The 19,568-nt window shown below is 41.5% G+C and overlaps 1 protein-coding gene across 2 annotated transcripts in view; it reads left to right on the top strand.

Moving 5' to 3' along the window:
• phactr4a (phosphatase and actin regulator 4a) overlaps positions 1-19,568 on the top strand; it is a 64,530-nt gene that overhangs the window by 4,682 nt on the left and 40,280 nt on the right. The window contains exons 3-4 of one of the 2 annotated variants that reach the window (XM_080516243.1): positions 7,166-7,257; positions 13,144-13,188. In XM_080516243.1, the coding sequence (XP_080372369.1) occupies positions 13,176-13,188 (13 nt within the window). In that variant the 5' untranslated portion in view covers positions 7,166-7,257; positions 13,144-13,175. The remainder of the gene's footprint in view (positions 1-7,165; positions 7,258-13,143; positions 13,189-19,568) is intronic. The other variant, XM_080516244.1, reaches the window with a different exon arrangement.

Genomic DNA, 19,568 nt, shown 5'->3' on the forward strand with positions numbered 1-19,568 from the left:
ACACAAAAAGTAAATAGGTCACAACAAAGGGAAGCAAAGTTCCTCTTCTGTTGGGAACAGGATGTGATTAAAGACAAAACGTCACAGTGTGGTTATAAGTGGCTCCAAGAAGTGACAGAGCACTGTTACAAATTCCCAAACGTCAATATACCTGACTAAAAGTGTTTGCTTATTAAGTTTCATTACAGTGGAAATGCCTCATCACGTTTTGCACGTTTAAGCAATATTGTGCGGCCGTCTCTCCCTCGGTCTCGGTCTCTCGCGTTGCATAATGAAGAAATCCAGGGTGCACTCATCCTGGAAGCACCAGACGGGGCCCCATTAGGAAGTGCATAGGGAATTTGCTTTTGTTTATTGACCCCAAAAGAATAAAAAGGCAAGCCGACTTTCCAAAAAAAGCAGCAATGTTTTAGTCCAACAAAAGCTCCAAGAAGTCTGAAAACATGTGTGAACATTTGACTTTTTCACCAGACGGATTCTGGTCATCACACACTCTGTGATCAGTATTGTTCCTTTCTTTAAGGTATGGTAGCTTTTATTATGTGAAGCGGGTGTGATCGCTCACTTCTTTTAAAAAAAAAAAAAATACCAAAGTTGACGAACGTCATGTGAAAGTGCTGAAGTCCCACAACCTAGATCCGATTACGGAACCTGAAAATCTGGCTTCTGTTGTACTTTAAACCTCACCGGGTGTTCACCCCCCCCCCCCCCCCCCCCCCCGAGCTCGTCCATGTGGGCTGACATGGAGGCGAGGCTGTGTGTCCGTCAACCTTTTGAAGGCTGTGCATTCCTGATGGGCCTGGGTGTGTTTGGACAGGTCCATGTGGAGGCCTGTGGCGCTCCGCCATGTGAGAGTGCGGCAGGACTTTATCTATGAATTATTTGTGCGTATCAGTTTCTCTCCACAAGCCGGTTGGATATGCTGCATTATGCATGATTAAGCTTTTTTTTCCCCCCCCCTCAAGAAGCAGGCAGACTAACTCAAGTTCTAATCGCTTTTAATTAGCTGGGATTTAATAGATTGAGTAATAATTGGCACTCATTTATTAAAATGGCTGAATAAATCTAATGTGCCACGGTTGTGCAATAGATTATCTTTGCTCCTATTGGGATTTATGGATGGTTATTACCATTAAATTCCTGTAAGTAATAGATTACTGAAATTAATAGATCACCGGAAGTAATTTTATGAAAAATGTAAATTATTTATGGAAATAAACTAATTTACTCTAACAACTCCTAAAGTAATTGAGTAATTACTTAAAGTTAACAATTTATAAAGAATAATTTATTAATGAAAAAATATTATTTTGAATAAATTGGTTATTTATAAATTAATAATAAAAGGGGCACTACCAGAGAACTTGGAAATGGTTAATTACCAAAATGTCTCATTTGGAAAAAGGGTTTATTTAAGTTAGTTATTATTTCTGTATAAATATAACGATCTTAAATGAAATGGAAGGTTGTCACAGAGCCAAAATGAAGGCCGCATTTTACCTGTTGCTGTAGTGACGGAAAGACGCTTCCTGGGGTCACGTGACGACTGAACCGCTTTCAGTCGGGCCAGTTCTGGATGCCCGAGTTTTAACTGGATGTCGGAACGTGTAATTAAAACTCTGGTGACCATATGGTAGTGATGCTAAATGAAGCTTCAATGAAGATTCATGAACCACTGTCTGTATTTTCTGACTCCACCAGGTGGAACTCTTGGTTTGAACATAGAGGCTGAAAGACTGTCAATGAAGGGTGTTTTCAAACATGTATTGAACAGACAGTGTCATCTAGTGGCTTCAAAACATATAGAAAGTGGTTCATGAATTTTCATTGAAGCTTCATTTGGCCTTCACTAGCATACGGAGGTACAATGGTAAAATGTAGCAGTTTAGTTGCTTTATCAGTGACACCGTAAAGTACGTTGCATATTAGCTTTAGGCTAATGTAGCAGCACTACCTAGACAAAAACTCTCTTCCTGTTCATCGGTGACATGGTCTGCACCAGGTGGTGCGTGTCGTTCTCGTGAGGCCGCGGTAACTTGTCCGGTACCGGGTCTGGATTCGGCGTCCTGAACCAGAACTGTGGAGATTTGCGTTCAGCTTCAGAAAAGTTTCCTGTAGAAAGCTGTACGTTGTTGCGGCAGTGAGAAGAACCACTGGCCTGCGTCCCAAGAGTCAGAAAAAGGAAAAGTAATCCAAACTGTGTTCCGCTCGTGTGTGTCCCTTGGCCCTTCAGGTGGGAAGCGGCCCCGAGCGCTAGTTGAAAGGGGGTTTCATCCAAGTTTGAATCTGGGACACCTGCTGTGTTCAGGTCAGTTCAGCCAATGAGTAGCTGGAGGCTAGAAACTGCTTTCAATGGGCGGGCATTCCTGGTCCCCGAGGGCCACAGCCCTGCATGTTTTCAATGTGGCCTCACATCAACACAGCTGACAGCAGTTATTGGCTCGTTATCAAGCGTTGTGCAGAGCCTCATCATGAGAACTCAGGTGTGTTTGAGCACAGAAACATTGAAAACATGCAGGGCCGCGGCTCTCCAGGACCACGGTTCCACACCCCTGCTCTGGAGGCTTCTAGAATTGTTTTTCCCCCCCATGTACCTGTGCAGGGGTCGCCAACCTTGGTCCTCAAGGGCCCTTGTCCTGAATGTTTTGACTCTCTCCCAATGCAATGAAAGGCTCCTTGTTGGGCTTTTTCACAACATCATCTTTAGATTCAGGTGTGCTGAAGCAGGGAGAGAACTAAAACATGCAGGACGGGGGCCAACGAGGACCAGGGTTGGAGACCTCTGTACTAGTGCACGTCCAAAAAGGACTATTCACTACAGCCGTGGTGAGCATGTGCAGTAGCACCATTTCACAACACGTTTCTGGCATCGACACGGTGTTGGAGAGTTTTCAGAAAGTTGTTTTCCCCCTGTTTCTGTGGAGACAGCTTTTTAAAAAGGTGCCACCTGGGGGAGTCCCTTTCAAAACATTTTAATAAAATAATGAATAAATAATGAACATTAAACATACTATAGGAAAAATGTACAAGGCAATACGGTCAATGGACAATAAGACACATTTTCCTGAAATATCAACAGGATAGAGATTTGGCAGTAGAAATACCAGAAGAGCTTAAGATAGAGAGATGAAAAACTACAACTTTTTATTATTATTTTTTTTTTACTGTCTTACCGGAGCAGCTTCATGTGCAGCGTCTCTGGATGCAGCACTGCGAGTGCAGAGCAGCACAATACGGAGTGGAATAATATTAAGGCAGAACGTTTCACTTTAAAAGTTCCCTGATGGCTGAATGAGAAAGTGAAAGTCAGTAGCTTTACTTTGACAAGCTGGATTTTACGACCACAGTAGTAATTCTGCAGCAAAATGTCAGGTTGCCATGTTGGCTGACCAGGAGCCGTGTGTGTGTGTGTGTGTGTGTGTGTGTGTGTGTGTGTGTGTGTGTGTGTGTGTGTGTGTGTGTGTGTGTGTGTGTGTGTGTGTGTGTGTGTGTGTGTGTGTGTGTGTGTGTGTGTGTGTGTGTGTGTGTGTGTGTGTGTGTGTGTGTGTGTGTGTGTGTGTGTGTGTGTGTGTGTGTGTGTGTGTGTGTGTGTGTGTGTGTGTGTGTGCGTGCGTGCGTGCGTGCGTGCGTGTGTTATTCTCAAAGTGAGCAGGGAGAGACTAAAACATGAAGCACAGGGGCCCTCAAGGACTGGAGCTGGGGACTCCTGTCCCAGACTTATGTTGGATATTTATTTGCTAGTTGACATTATTTCTGTGGTTTACCCTGAATAAATATCCATTACAAGCTTCAGTCTTCAGTAGAAAAACAATGCAATTAATTGCAATTAATTAAAGAAAATTGTGCAATGAAATCGTTTTTATTGATTGGCAGCACTAGAAGGGACTAATAAATCCAGTGCTTGGTATTCCAGCTGCTCTGTCCTCCTCCTCCACTCTCTTTCTCAGCATAGCCCATGAAGATCTAAGTGAATGTGATGCACATCTCTTTAGGATTATTTTTGCTGCAGGGGAAAAAGGCAATTATGAAAAATGTAATGTGTAAAAAAAAGTCCCAATCCAGAGTTCTTAAAGATGATCTTTTTTCCTGAGATATAGAGTGACAACAAAGTGCTCATTGACCCTCAGCTCAGCATGTTTGAGCCCTCTGTTCTTCTACTGTTTTCATTGCTATTGCCGAGCACAATTGGTGCCAGACCTGCTGTTTACAGCCCGTTTACACGACAGCCATTTACCAGAAACCGCATTGTTTTTGTTTCTCCATCAGACATAAACATGATGCAAAGGATGGCAGCACTGCACTGCAGTCCGTGCAATAAGTCAGTGACTTAAAACACTATTGTTGTTTAAAACAAATAGCGAAAATGCAACGGAATCCTGCAGTTTTCACTTGTAATCATTGTGTAAACTGGAACGTGAGTCCATTTCAAAGTTCACACATCAAAGTATGACAGCCGTGTTTTGCGCACAGTTGTAGTAAAAATGTTAATGATGCGATGAGTGTGTGTGAAATGACCAGACAATCATGGCTGCTGGAGGAGCTGATTGACGAGAATGTGGAAAATCACTGAATGATGAAAGTTGGATTATATTTGCATTTCTATACGTGTTCATAACCATATACACTCAAATTGTACCAATGAAAATGTGTTATTACTGTCAGCAGCCCCATTTATGTTTTTTCATGAGAAGAACTTATTTAATCGCTCCACTCAAGCTGTTGCTTGACATCAAAAGTATAAAATATGAAAAAAACCAATAACTGTTGCTGACTGTAGCTCAGTACTTCAGATTGATGTTTGCACGACACTCCTGTTTTGTTTTGAACCTCTGTGGACTTTGTTGTGGGTGTGACCATTTTAATACGTCATCGCCACTCACAGCTGATTGTATTAGAATAAAGTGGAGCAGAATATTTTATTGCATCTTCATTGATTTTCGTTCCCCCAAAAAGTGAGATTCAAAGTTTTTATTGAAAAACCTAGACCAGGGGTCGGCAACCTTCAACACCGTTTGGACTCGTTGCCCACTGAACAAAACACAATGGGAGCCTTAAAGTCCTAGTGAAATGTAACACACTACTTTGCAAACAATGATAGTTGGGGTTCTACTTATAAGGTTCCTCCGACTCTGCCCCACCACTGTTGTCGCATAACAAAGTTATTTGAATTTTGAATCTCCAGCCGAGGAAGTCGGGGGAATCCTTCTTCGTGGGCGTGACGTCAAGAGATGTGCAGATCTCCATCTGTTGTGTTTATATCGGCTTGTTTCCCTCTTAAATATCCAAGTTTTTACAGTATTTTGAAGTTATAGTCGGCGTTTAATGAGCCTTGACGAAAGATTGAGCCTGGAAGAGACCAGAGGGAGTAGAAAAGGAGCACGGGCGGCGGGAGCCGCTAGCTCGGGCGGCTAGTAGACGATCAAGTAGTACCTGGACTCGTCTTCGGTGATTCCGCGCAGTCGGAAAAGCGCTGATCCAGGAAGCCGGGTTGTTCTGCCAAAAGTCAGGAGCCTCAAAGCCTCAAAGGTGAAAAGTGGCGGCTGCTGAGGCGAGGAGACGAGGACGAATGAGGACGAAGCGTCTTCTGCTTCCTCAAACATGTTCCAGACGGGGTCACTGATGGCAGAACCACCTTCTGTGTCTTCTTCATCAATCACTGGGTTTGAAATGACGATGATGATGAAATATGGTTAAATTCAGCCTCTTCGTCGTCAAAACTCTGATCCTCCATAAAGTAAACACAACTTGGGCGTGTGCACAACTCGTGATGTCACTCTATTATTGTCAGAAGCTCCTCCCAGCAGAGGAAATACCGCTATTTATCAGCTATTTTCTCACAGATTGCCGTGTTTTAACATTTTACCCTTCAGCCAGTTGACATAAAAATGTCCCTAGAAGCGAGTGTTTTGGAGGTCGGATTTTCATTTCACTAGGACTTTAACCTCCACCCATCATCACTATATTATGATTATTATTATTATATTAAGTTGCTTTTTAGAACCACGAGTGTGAGTGGTATGGCTTTCAATGTCATTCAGTTGTTGGGTACATCCTGGTTCTTTAACATTATTTGAAGATTTGCCGCTCTGTGGCAGTGAGCATGAAGCATCGTTCCTCAACATGTCTGCTGATCGGTAGTGGGTCGTCACTCACAAGTCGGCGATATTAAACTATCTCATCTGTGGTTAACTCTCCCATTATTGTTCACGTACGGCCACTTTGCACACACTGGTTGCTTTGTTGACTGGATGTATTGAAACATCGGCGCACCACAGTCTTCTGACGCTCCTCTCAGGAGATGGACGCTTCCACTGCGTCACATAAAGGAAGCTCATGGCTTCACATTGCGGGGAGCCGACACCTTTGGCCAGCTGTGCAGCTGTCGCTGCAACTACTGCGCTCTTCTCCCCACCATTGTTGCGTTGCGTGTCTGTGTCGTTCACGACACCGCTTACATTTGACCACACCTTGTAGTGGGACCGAGCAACACAGTTGGTTCTGGGTTTGCTTTGCCTTACCGTCATGTCCTGGCCCGCCGCGCTCCAGGACGAACTGCAGTGGGACCGAGGCTCAAGCACCGCAGCAACACACCTGCGTGTTGCCCACCGCTGGTCTAAACGGTCCATCGGTGGCTAAGCAATGTTTTAGCAATGCAGTGATTCCCATGATATTGTTGGACTGTGATTAACATGTCATGTTTTTGACTTTTTTGGAGATAAATGTAAAAAAAAAAAAAGAAAGAAAGAGAAAAGGTCGTGTGAAAACGCCAGGACGACGGGTGTCGGTTCTGTGTGTGAAAGAAGTAGAGCGGTTGAAGTGACAAACACAGCAGGCGTGACTGTGCTTCCACTGCACAGCGTGCGCCTCGTGTGTACATTACAACTCTGACTTGTCGGACCAGTCGGACTGAACCAGATTGCACCGGGACGCGTTCAGCCTCCTGCTCCACTTGAAAGCTCGATTCATTTGTTTTCAAGGGTAAAACAATCGCTTTCTCCATGTGTTTGTGGGGAATGTTGAAGGATGGACTACTTGTCCTGGGAAATGGTGCAAACCAACCACAAGCTCACTCAAGTTGTTTTTGTTTTTTTTTAAAAAGAAGCTAAGAGGAAGTTGGCGGTGTGTCACGGTGATTCATGTGCGTGCATGTTTGTGTTTTTCACAGGAGCAATCACTGTCCTACGCAGGAATCCTGCTGAAACCAGAAGAAGGCGTCGGCGTACAGTCTTTATTCATGATCAATGGTTTTCAGTAAAGGTAAGCTGGCAGGAAATAAAATGGAGTGTTTAGTCTCATGAGTCGTGTCGTACCAGCTCGCTCTCTCTCTCTCTCTCTCTCTTTCAAGAGAGACTTTTGACGTTCCAAAGTTCAGCTCTGATATCACAGCGGGGGTGTCACCTCCTCACCACACCAACCAATTGTAAACAGAGCTGCTGTTTGAAGAAACCACTACCTTATAGTCCCCCCTCCCCCCCCCCCTCCCTCCTTCTCCCTCACCTTCACTTGCAGGACGTTGACTTTCGTGAGTTAGCAGCTAAACCCTGCTCATGCCTTTGAAAGCAGTTAAATTAAACTCCTTTTAAATGAGAGGCAATAGGTTTATAAGCGGAGAGCGTTTCAGTCTGGACTTTGGTTTGGTAAACAGGGTTCATTTGGAGATAACATCTACCTGCCCGCCTTTGGTATTCCAGAGACCAGCTGTGAGAAGGGAAAGCCAATTCTGCTGTTTCATGCAGTGAAATTGGAGCTAACGACGCTGGTAAAGAAATCGCTGGTGTCTTCGTGAAACCAGAACTGTATCCGGTTTATTGAAGTCAGGAAACAAAATCACCTGAAAATGTGAGTAGCCCATCTTCAGAGCCCTACATCAGGAGAGTATCAATTAGCCTCTGTATTGTTTAACTCCAGACGTTGTAGCTGCAGTGAGTATGGACATTACTGCACGCAGGCACAGTGTCATTTCTCTGCTGCTGTCGGGATCCACTTTTATCATTGACTTAGTTTAAACAAATTTGAAGCAAATACTTCTGAATCTTGAAAGGATGAAATGTTTGTCATGCTGAAAACAAGTCAGATATCTTGGTCTAGGTTTTTTGTTTTGGCTGATTTGAGGGAAGCATGAAGAACATGTAGTAATTTACTTGACTCTTTTACTTGGCAAACACTTGGTGTTATTGTGCAACGTCTTTCTAGTCAAATACCAAATTAAAACACTGGCAGTGATGATATACAGTAATATTGAAATGATATTGTAGCGATGACTATTATTGCTTTTTAAAGATATTTAATCCTGGGGTGTCAAACACGAGGTCCATGGGTCAAAACCCACAGAGAGAGGCTCTAACCCAGTGGCCAAACCACCAAGCAAATTGTAAAAATTTCAATAGAATTGATTTACAATTATTCTTTAATGGTGAGGTTTTGAGAAATATGGGACATTTCTCTGCTTTGTTGCATAAAATGTGCTTCAAAAATGTAATTCTGTTATTGATGGTCTGATGCTTTGGCGTGAAAATGATGTCTGCAGTGAAAGGATAGGATCAAAAGGTCAAAGAACATGTTGGAGGAAGAAGTGGATTAACATGTGGTAGGTTAATACGCTGTATTTTCAACATTGCGTCTATTCTTTCATATGGGGCGCTTCCTGCTTCCTGGACTTTTCAAAACATTTGGGCGGCACATCCAAACCCGTCAGCTGCTCAAGCTGTGTGAAACCACGACAGAATGTAGTGGAGTCTGCACACACAGAGAGAAAAGCCCTCAAGTCATCCACATATTTGCAAAAAACAGTTTTCTAATCGCATTCTGCTCTTTTAGGCTTCATTTTTAGTCTGTCAGTGACATTTAAAGGACCCATATTTTACTATATTTCATGTTTCACAGTCCATCCTATGCTCATGTGGGATAATAATTAAGGTGATACAGTATAAACACTCAAAACTTGTGAAATTCTAGCTATTTCTTAGATTGAGCTGACGTCACTTCTCATGAAACGGGTGGTTCCTAGCTCCTCCTCCTCCTCCGTCCCCTGGGTGACGTAGCCAGCAGCTCACGCTAGTAGTTGTAGTAATGTACTTACAGATGTCGGCCCTCGTTAGTCTTTTATTGTGGGAATAGCAGCAGGTTTCAAGATGAGCTTCTGAGGAAGTCCAGTTTCAAAGTACCGTAGTTCTGGAAGCTTCTTTGGTGAAGAGTCGCTCACAAACAAACATTGTTTGTGGAAAAGAAAAAAAAGTCCAGTCACATTGGCCGCTGTGCTTCTTCTTTCAGCAAGACAAATAGTGAGGAACCATACTGGTACCTGAAAACACATTTTCTCCAAGTGGACATGAAGGTGAAAACAGTTATTGACAGAAAGAAAAACAACAGCGTTCAATGTGAAGCAGCAGAGACTGAGAGAGCAGAGAAGAGGCTGCAGCTCCTTGGCACATTGGTGGGCGTGTCTTGTTTTGGTTTCTCCGCATGTCAATCCTCCTGGAGGCGGGGCTTCTCCAGCTCTGTGCAGCGTCATCAAATAGAATCAAGGTGTTGAGCTCCTCCACCAGTTAGAACAGAGAAAGATCACCCTCTAACTCAAGCTTGAGGGAATCAATAAAAAAAAAAAACACTTTGGGGATGTATATGAACCCCAAATAGCACTTTTATGATGTTTAAAGCACAGAAAAGTCGATTTAGTATAATATGGGACCTTTAAGGATCTTTGCTTGCGTTCTTGTCATTGTGGTAAGTTGCGTTGATGTGACATTTAAATCTTGCTTTATTTTCCTCATAATTTATGGGTTCGTTGGCTCAAGGTTGTCTGTGTGACTCGAACTAAGATGAGTTTGACTGTTTGGAACGAGATTTGTGTGATTGACAGAAAAAAGAAAAAAAAATGGTCTTAAATATGTTAAATCAAGCCTGAGAGATATCAGTTTCTTAATTATACTTGGTGCGTTTCTCAATCTCACCGTTGCAGCTTTCCCAGTCAAATCCACTAAACTGTTGTTCAGGCCTGTTACAGCATTTGCAGCACAAACAATCAGAAAGATCTCTTCTGTGTGTATCTTCCGTCTTTTCCGTCAGTTTGATTTTCTCTAGTCAACACTTACTATAGGACATAATGTTCAGTGACAGTGATATGTTCCACCTTCTAAGAGCTGCCATGATAAGAGATGATCCGTGGCCATAGTGCCATGGCTTATCAGTTCTGAGTGAAAGACTTTGACAGTAACCGTCATAAAAAAAAAACCAACTGCAGTGAAATACTTATGAAGCATAATGCTCTTGAAGCAAGCCATCTCTAACAAGATATTTACTCTAAAAGTCATCTAATTACCAATAGAAGCATTTTTAGTAATAATAGTGACAGTATTATTTTATTCGACACTTTGGAAAACCAAGGCCCAAAGTAATTTAATGACCAAAATGATTTTCCAGTCTTGCCTCTGGTAAAACAGTCTTTACTGCAAATCATCCAACTCCTGTTTCTTAATCCAGATCAGGGTCATGGGGCCCTGGAGCAGATCCAAGCTCCCTATGAAGGCAGGCCTGTTTTATCCACCAGTACAACGTTTTCTGGCTTTAGGCCGCTGTATTGGGCTTATATGACAATACAATGTCATTAAGTAGTAGTAGAGTAGAGCTTTATCCCCCCCCAGGGGGAAACACAAACTTACTACAGCTCAAGGTAAAAAGGTGCAGAAATTATAAAATTAAGGAATTGAAATATGTAAACATATGTTAATTCTAAACAAGAGCAAAAAAAGAGCACAAAAAATAGAATATGTAAAAATAAAAAAAGTAAAACAATCCAGTAAAAAAAGAAAGAAATCCTCTAAAAATAGAGTAGATTGCCAGGATTGATATACACCCAGTGTAGAGAGGTAAAAGAGATGTACTCAGTGCAGGTGTAAACGGTACATGTAGGACATTTCATTCAACATCAAATATTCTTTGTTACGTTTTTTTGCAAAACCTAAAAGAGCCTAAAATTTCTGAAAGGCTCGCTTTTCAGTCTCTTTCAAATTGTCAACGCCAAACATGGAACAGTACCTACTTTTTGTGCATCTGAAATAAATAAAATAAACCATCTCTGTCAAACAAATGCTTTTGTCCAAGCTGCCAATAGTTGAAGGAATATTCAACCCTGTATCAATCCAACTATTGATTACATTTCCACACACTGCTTCTGTTAGTCGATGCATGATCACCAAACATACGATTGCTTCTACTTTAAAACCTTTTTTTTTACGCTATACCCCATTTACACAATAATGTTTCAAAAGAAATAACATTGTTTTTATGTTTTTTCCCCGTCAAGTTTAGGGTTTATACGGCAACATTTTGAAAACATTGTCCGATTACATGGGAACGTAGGAAACGATGTTGTTAGCACCCCAAGCCATTAGTTAGCATTGCTAACTTATGGCTTGGGGTATAAGTTAGCTGCTAACTTATACCCCATTGTTCTCTGCTCACAGAGAACAATACGCTTTATACTTTAACCATGGCGGGAACAGAGATTTGGATTGACATGGACAGCGATGTTGGATAGCTATTCTGGGCGACTCTCGAAAATGTGCTTTTCTCCATGTTTCCAATTGAAAAATGTCACCTTGGCAGCCATTTTCAAATGAGCATTTCCAGTGGCTCTGAGCAATGCTTCTGTGTAAACGGACGCCGAAAATGCTACAAAAGTTACGCGTTTTCTCTTGAAAACATTGTGTGGACGGGGCCTTTGCAGGGACCTTGACATTCAGGGTTTTGTTGCGTGTTGCAGTTGTCTATAGCAGTGGTCCCCAACCTTTTTATCACCGCGGACAGGTCAATGCTGAGTTCGTAGATTGTTCATATTATTGAAGGCTTCATTGCCTCGTTAGAGCCGTTGGCCCCATATTCTGCAGAGCGGGCTTTGGCCTGTGGGAATCACCTGTCGCCATAAATCCATACTTCAAGTAGAACTCCTGGTACTGTCTGTTAAAAACCTTCTTTTTCTTGGAAGTTGTCGGCTCTTCTTCTGTCTCTTCACCGGCCCTTTTCCCCTTCCAAAAGAAACTTTCCAAACACGTCTGTATTTTGCTCATTTTGCTAGCTTGTGGGTTAAACGTTTGGCGCTCAAGGGACCGAGATGTAACCGAGAGAATCCGGACATTTTTCAAAATAAAAGATTGTTCAGACTCAGATATTAAATACAATGGAAATAATGACTTATTTCTTGGGCGGCCCGGTACCAATTGACCCGGTCCGCGGCCCGGGGGTTGGGGACCGCTGCTCTATATGATTTTGGTTAATGTAAGGAAAGTATGAAGAATGCATGAAAGCTGTTTGTGCACCATATGTCTGTCCTCCTTTAGGACGAGACAATGTGGGATTGTTCACATCTCTAAATGGCAGTAATAAAGAAAGTTTCCAGAACTTTCGAGGTTGTCATATTAATTTTTTCATGCAAGTGTCTTCTTCACTTATAGCTGATTGTTTGACGGTGTAAGTTCAAAATGGCCTCGTAAGTCATGAAAGTCTCCACACTCCCTTCGAATCAACAGACCTTTCAGTTCGGCTCTTCAAGGACTTTTGTCCCGCGGCCCACCGTCTCCTCCTGTCACACAATAGCAGTTATCACGGGCTACTTATTGCCAGATGTGGTCACGAAGCGGTGCGTGTGCTCTGTTATGCAAAGCAGAGCCGGTCGGAATGAAAAGGTCTTCATTCGTCAGAGCGCACAGTCCTGTCTTTTGTTTGTTCCTCTGCCTTTGTCGCCGGCCCCCTGCAACAAACCAGTCCAGTTGATTGCCTTTATTTGGTCTCAAATTGATTTTTTTTTGTTAGCAGTTCGGTTCATCAAAGCACGATTAAGTTCATTTGAGAAAAATCACAGTATTTTTATTTAAATGCCAATCTGCTCCTCATTAGCTGCAGAGAACATTTAATCTGCTGAAGTTCCCTGAGAGCCTTTCATTGATTTAGCAGTTAATAACAGAAAACGAAGCAGATTCACTGTCTGGAGAAACTTATTTGACTTCTCCTTCTGTGGTTTCTTTTTTTTTTTTTTTAATGTATATTCTATCATTTAAAATGCTAGACTGTAAGATCTCTAATAAGCTGCTCTAATGCAAATTATTGGATGCTCTATGTATACATATTATTTCTTTGTGTTTGTTTCAGGGGTTTCTGAGTGCTGAGTTTTGGACACGGTGATGGAAAATCCTGGTAAGAAAATTTGATGACTTTTTTTTAAAAACTCACCTGTGAAGGTTTACGGGCGCTGGAATTGCCCTCGCCCTTAATATTGAAGTGCACATCTTACAATACAGCCATAATGCTACAAATGAAAGACTGCTCTTTCCAGAAAATCTAATAAGAAGGTTGCAAGAAACCATACTAAAAAGCACTTTTAATAAGGGAAAGCTACTTTGTTTCTATTGCGCATTTCAGCAGTGAGGCAATTTAAAGTGCTTTTCATGAGCATCAACAAATAAAAAAAATAAAAAAAAATTGAAAAACGTTTTGAAGAAAATTAAAGGGAAAGAAATCCAATAAAAAAAACGTTTTAAAAGCAAGACAATATCCTTCATTTGAGTTTATAGTGACTAATTACACCTTAAATGTTTAATTTCCTTAATATAACAAGGGACGACTGTTTTCAGTATTATTTTCAAAAACTAATGCCAAAATGTTGCTGAAAGAATCACAGATAATCAATATACCATTCTACCCATACTACCGTATTTTCTGCCCTATAAGGCGCACCTACATTGATTGACATAATTTACAACTTCATTCACATTATAAGGCACATGGAATATACCAGTGGTCAGCAATCTTTATAGCTCAAAGCCATTAGGTTACATTTTCCACTGATTCTAACACCCAGAGAGGTGCACACACTTTATTTTGATAGTCCTACCTGCAGCCTATGCCAGGAGGACACTACACACAAAACCTTCTTCACTGCTGGTTGACAACTTACAACTACCGGTAATAATAATAATAATAATAAACTAAACTACATGAACTAAGCAACAAAAACACAACACAACACAATTATTACCGACACCACAAACCAAATATAAGCCCCAATAATTGCATTTAAAACACCACAAACAGCTGCAATGAATTATGGGAGTTTCTATCGGCTGCACTGAGGAGCTCAGGTTGAATTTGTCGCTGCAAGGCATGATGTCCCATCATGCCTTGCAGCGACAAATTCATGTTTTGTGTTGTTGGAGGTTATTGTGGGTTGTTGTTGGGCTTGGTGTTGTGTTGATTGTGTTTATGTGTTTTTGTTCCCCAGTTTAGGGAGTCATTATTTCATCTAGTTTATTTTGGTTTGTTAGAATGTTGGTGTGCAACCATGAGTGATGAAGGTGTTGTGTGGAGTGTCGTCCGCTCTGAAGATCCAGTTGAGAAGTTAGAGTTGTCAAAATAAAAGCTTCTGGTTGTTCAGCTGTCAAATAGCAGTCTGGAGTAGAACAATCGTCCATATATAAGGCGCACCGGGCTATAAGGCGCGCTGGCAGCTTTTGAGAAAATTTGAGGTATTTAGGTGCCTTATAGGGCGGAAAATACGGTACTCATGGAAAAACATGGAGGTCCCCTCATAGTGTGGGGCTGCAGTGACTGTGTTGTCGACGCACACAGAGACAAGTCTGCTTCTGTGGTCACGAAACTAGGGTGTGAGGTTGAAGCTGTCGGGGTGAGTTTGTAAAAACATTCATAATGAAACGGTTTTTTAAATATTTTACTGTATTTTGCACCAGAAGGTCTCATTAAATTTGGCTCTATGTTGCAATTGTTGGAATTTTCTGGACTGACTGTTTGGTTTTGTGACAAATTAGGCATTTTAATCATGTATACTCTGCGCCACAGCAATCTGAAGTTGTTATTGTGGCACTGAGCCTGAACTAAAATGTGTTTGACCTCCTTGTCTTTAGTCTTGAGATGGAAACAAGGAGCACAGAGTCATTGCTTGGAAAGAAAATGTGGCTTTGATAAGTTCCTGTTCCTGCTCTCAATCAGTCAGGATCTTATATTTCTTAGCAGATCTTTGTCTTGTAATAGAGATTCAAAGGGCTCTTTTTTTTTTTGCATTCCAATAGAAAGTGGTTTCCTTCGCCAATGGTTCTGATCTGTTATATATATATATATGCGTGTCTTCATATAGAAAGGTAGTAAAGGCACCATTAGGGAAGCAGTGACTTGGCAAAACTCCACGCAGGGTCATAGAGACGTTTGTTTAGGGGGTTGGCCGTGTGACGCGTCACACCGTTTGTCCCTGCCGCCGTGCAATTGGCCCCGACTCCCAGGACACACCTTCCGGTTAGCAGAGCTGCCAGTTTCTCTCACATGACTGTGTCTCAGTGTCGCCACTGACCCCGATCATTTGAGATTCACCTGTGCACTCCCGTGGGCCCTCGGGAGTTTCCAGTCCCAGTAGCGCCGTTGAGAGATACCGGGGATGGCCGTGCAGTCTGAACATATCCGTGAGTAAATGCTTTTGTTTTGTTGTTTACTTAATAGATTTCAGCCAAAAAGATGGAAGCAAAATATCCAAGGCAGTGACGGGGCAGGGCGCTGGCCCACAGGGGCTTACAGATGACTGAGCCGTCGCAGGAACAGATTAGAGAGGCTTGATCTCCTCATCCCTGCCCGTAAAAATAAACCGGACTTCCTCCGCAGCTCCGTTCTCAAGCCAACGCGTCCACAAGGCAACACACACCATGTTTTGTTTCAAACCGAAATGTCACCCAACTCCGTGCCTCAGGTTTGATGTGTGTGTGTCAGCAGATGTCTTGATGACATAGCGGCCTGAAACTTCCCCGAGTCATGGTCTTTATGGTCTCATGTCAAGGGTGAAGGAATGCCTTTGTCTCCACCTGCTGCCACTTTTTGGAAACGAGCTGGCTGGGTCTCAGTGCCGAGGTGACTGAGGGCTGTCATGTGTTTTATTTCCCAGGGATTTTCAGGAGTGTTTGTCCTGGTTATCAAGAAGCGGTGCTTTTACATTCCTGACATTCCCGTGAGCTCCGCAGCCCTGCTGTTGCTCTGCTTGTACTGGAGAGGGAGCAACTTCTCTTCCAGTCGGCCTCTTGTGTTCACAGGAAGAGTTTCCCTCCTTTCCCAGTGCCATTTTGAAAATACCAACATGAATCTTGTAACTTGCTGAGAGGGGCTCCCACACACCAATTACGCACAACCAATCGACTTTTTCCGTATGACGATGTTGTAGCTGCTCTGTTCTGTCCTCATATGGTCGTATATGAATGCAAGACTAAGCCTGGATTGAGCTCTTTTGTGGTCATTAGTCGAGTAAGAGGTCAGGTAAGTGCATCTTACCATGATTTAAATGTCAAAATGATATTCTAAAATCAAGTAATGGAAGTGTAAAACTTGCATTACATGTACATTTTCACAACAGAATTTATTGCAACGATAATGGGGAACATTTAAAGTGGGACACTGTTTTTCGAGATCTGTTAGGGGAGCTTTCAAATTTACTATATATGATGCCATTCATTTATCAGTATTTCCATATCAGAACTACTTTAATGAGACATCAAAGTACAATTCCCTACAATTTGGGTCTTCAAATTCAATTCGGCAGAATTTTAGTTTTGGAAAAAAAGTGTGACAAAATGGGATTAATTCACAAAAATCGACTGGCAACATTTATTGCTAATTTAATACGAAGACACAAAAATAAAAATATAAAATCCCTCAAATATATTTTAACAAAATAGCTTCACCTGTGTTGGGATTTCTTACCTCGTTGAATCACTTGGTACCATTTAGTGCGTTTTGGCACGTGGTGTCATTCATGTTGCAGTCTGCTTCCTGTGTGTCTCTGCTAAAGGACCATTTCTAGAATGACTTGATGTGAATGAGACTTGTTTTGTAAAACGTCAGGAGTCGTCAGATGGTGTTCAGTTACTGTGTGATGTTGTTTTTGATGTGATATGTGTAGGATTGTGAGTTAACTAGTTAGTAAAGCAAAGATTAGCATGCAGACCCTGTGTCTGTGGCAGAGCTAACGTTGGTTTACAGGTTGATAACGGCTCCTAATATCATTATCTATAGAACTCAATCACTGTAACAGAACCAACACATCTTCATAAAAGTTAAACAGTTCTATAGCATCTCAGGTAAAGCCCAGTTGTTGTTCCCACTTCCTTGAAGGAGTTCAGTTGTTGTCCTGCTGGAGGGAAGCTGGTGGTTTCTCTTGTAGTTAGCACCTCCTGCTAGCTGGTTGGCTGCATTGTATATCATGACAAATGAAGATTATCTTTCCTTAGAAATGGACAAACTGTGGTCTTGTGAGATCCCAACATCGAGAAAATAATTCTGGATAGAACTGCACATGTGATTCAATAAACTAATTCAGATTTGTTTTATCAATTATTTCCAGCCATGTGACATTTAAGTGTAAATACATATATCATATATAAACCCTTATTGATATGTTGATAATATGAATAAATACATTTATATTTTATAAGATAAATGCATAGCAAGAAAAACCCACAGCTCAGTGACAACTGGACAAGAGAGCATTATTATTTAGAGCTTTAGAAGTTTGCCTAATATCAATCAAGCCCACACTTGATACACTTTCAGTTTGGAAAGATGTTTTTGATGAGCGTTGTAAATTTTAAAGCACTGCTAGTGTAATAATAACTTTATTTGTGAAGCACTTTTGAAGACAAAGTTACAAAGTGCTTTACATTAAAACAACAATAATGGAAAGCAAATAAAAGTCACAATATATGATTAACATAAAGCTGAGACAAAAACAGAACATCAGCGAAGAAAAGCAGAGTGGAAAAAACGTCTGGTTGGATGTGTGAATGGATAAATAAGATGATGAATATGTTTTCGAGATTGCCTAAAAGCAAAGTGCATTCAATATGTGACGAGATCTCTTGAACACGTGACAATGGGCTCATTAAAATGTATTGAACTCAGATGTGCACTTAAAGTGGATTCAGCCGTGAAGGAGAGTAGGAGCAGTGAATGCAGATAAGGTGCACTTTGATAAAGATTCAAACCAGCAGCTCACGGCCCAGTTCAGATCCACCGTGATTTAACCAGTCAACTCGTAGGTCACTGGAGCCGTTTGATTTCCATCCACCATGGCGAGTTCAGTAATTGTGGCTTTCTCGTGTACGTGAAATGAGATCAGAAAACAAATTTAAAGATGAAGTGATGCCTTGAGGATATGTGAAAACGCTCAGTTGTTACTAATACTGTTAAGTGATTTCATCACACTGTCCTGCCTTGAGGTTTGAATATGTGTCATTCATTCATTCAAAGATTAAGTTTGATCTGTCAACGCACCAAAAATATCTCAAAATGTACTGTTGGCTTTGAAGGTACTGCTTTCCTTGCATACATCAACTTAAATGGACACATTGACTCTGAAGTGTCTCGATGTAATGAACCTTCAACATCATCCGATATGTGACGCACACTAATATCCTTTCATTATTAGGGATGAGCGAGTACGCTACCATCTGTATCTGTTCAACCATCTAAAGGATCTGTATCCGTATCTATACTTGGAGTGGGCGGGGCCCAAACTGGACGTGGGCGTGGCTCAATTGAAACTGGGTGGGACTTAAATCGGTGGATTATTTTAAGTCTGAAATTGGTACAGATTGATCAGAAGTTGCTTTATTTATTGTTTATTTGAAAACTATTTACAGAACAGCCTCAGAATTGAGATTCAATGTTTTATATATATAAAAAACTATATACAGTATATAAAGCTTCATTTGTAACAAATTTTAATTTTTATGAACAGCCATATACAATAAACATATTAATATAAGCTACTTTGTGTGTTCAGCTATATGTGTGTAAGTGGCCTGTAAGACTTTATTTTTTAATGATGTGTGTGAACCTGGTGATTCATGTAAACATCCAGTGGAGGCAAACAGGAAATAATGTCAGCCTTGTTCACTGTATTCTTCTCAAAAGCACCACGTTCAGTACGAGCAAAGTTTTGAACTGACTTTACATCACCAGCCAAACTAAGAGCAAGCAGACGGTAATAAAAAAACGCAACAGGAGTGGAGACATTGGCGACGAGACACCAGCCGTTTTCAGCTCTGTCTTGTCTAATGCACCACGTACGTTATGAAACAAGTTCACCAAGTCACTTTATATATCTTACAAACCGAAATAGAGGCGAGCTGAAGAAATACTGAGTATTGAAGAGAGCAACAGTCACTGTGTCAGGAGGGGCGGGCTCTGTGTGTGACTGGCCAATCACAGAGCGTGAAGACAGCCGGTTACCAAATGAGGATTTTCCTTCAGCACAAGCACGGATATTGATGAGTTTTACTCGTATTATGCTCGGACTCGTGAAAAATGCTTAATCCAAAAACTGAAACGACTATCCGGCTCATCCCTGTCCATTATTCTTCTCAACTTGTTTGTTACTGCTAATTTCTGAGCTTCACCAGTATGTTGTGTTTAGGGCTGCTAGAAGACTAAGGATTATTTTAATAATTGATTAATCTGTCGATTATTTTTTCGAAGAATCGGTTAAAAAAACCAAAATATTTCAAATTGTAGCACCAGTTATTGTT

This window comes from Blennius ocellaris, assembly GCF_963422515.1.
Source record: "Blennius ocellaris genome assembly, chromosome: 20".
Classification (NCBI taxonomy): Eukaryota; Metazoa; Chordata; class Actinopteri; order Blenniiformes; family Blenniidae; genus Blennius; species Blennius ocellaris.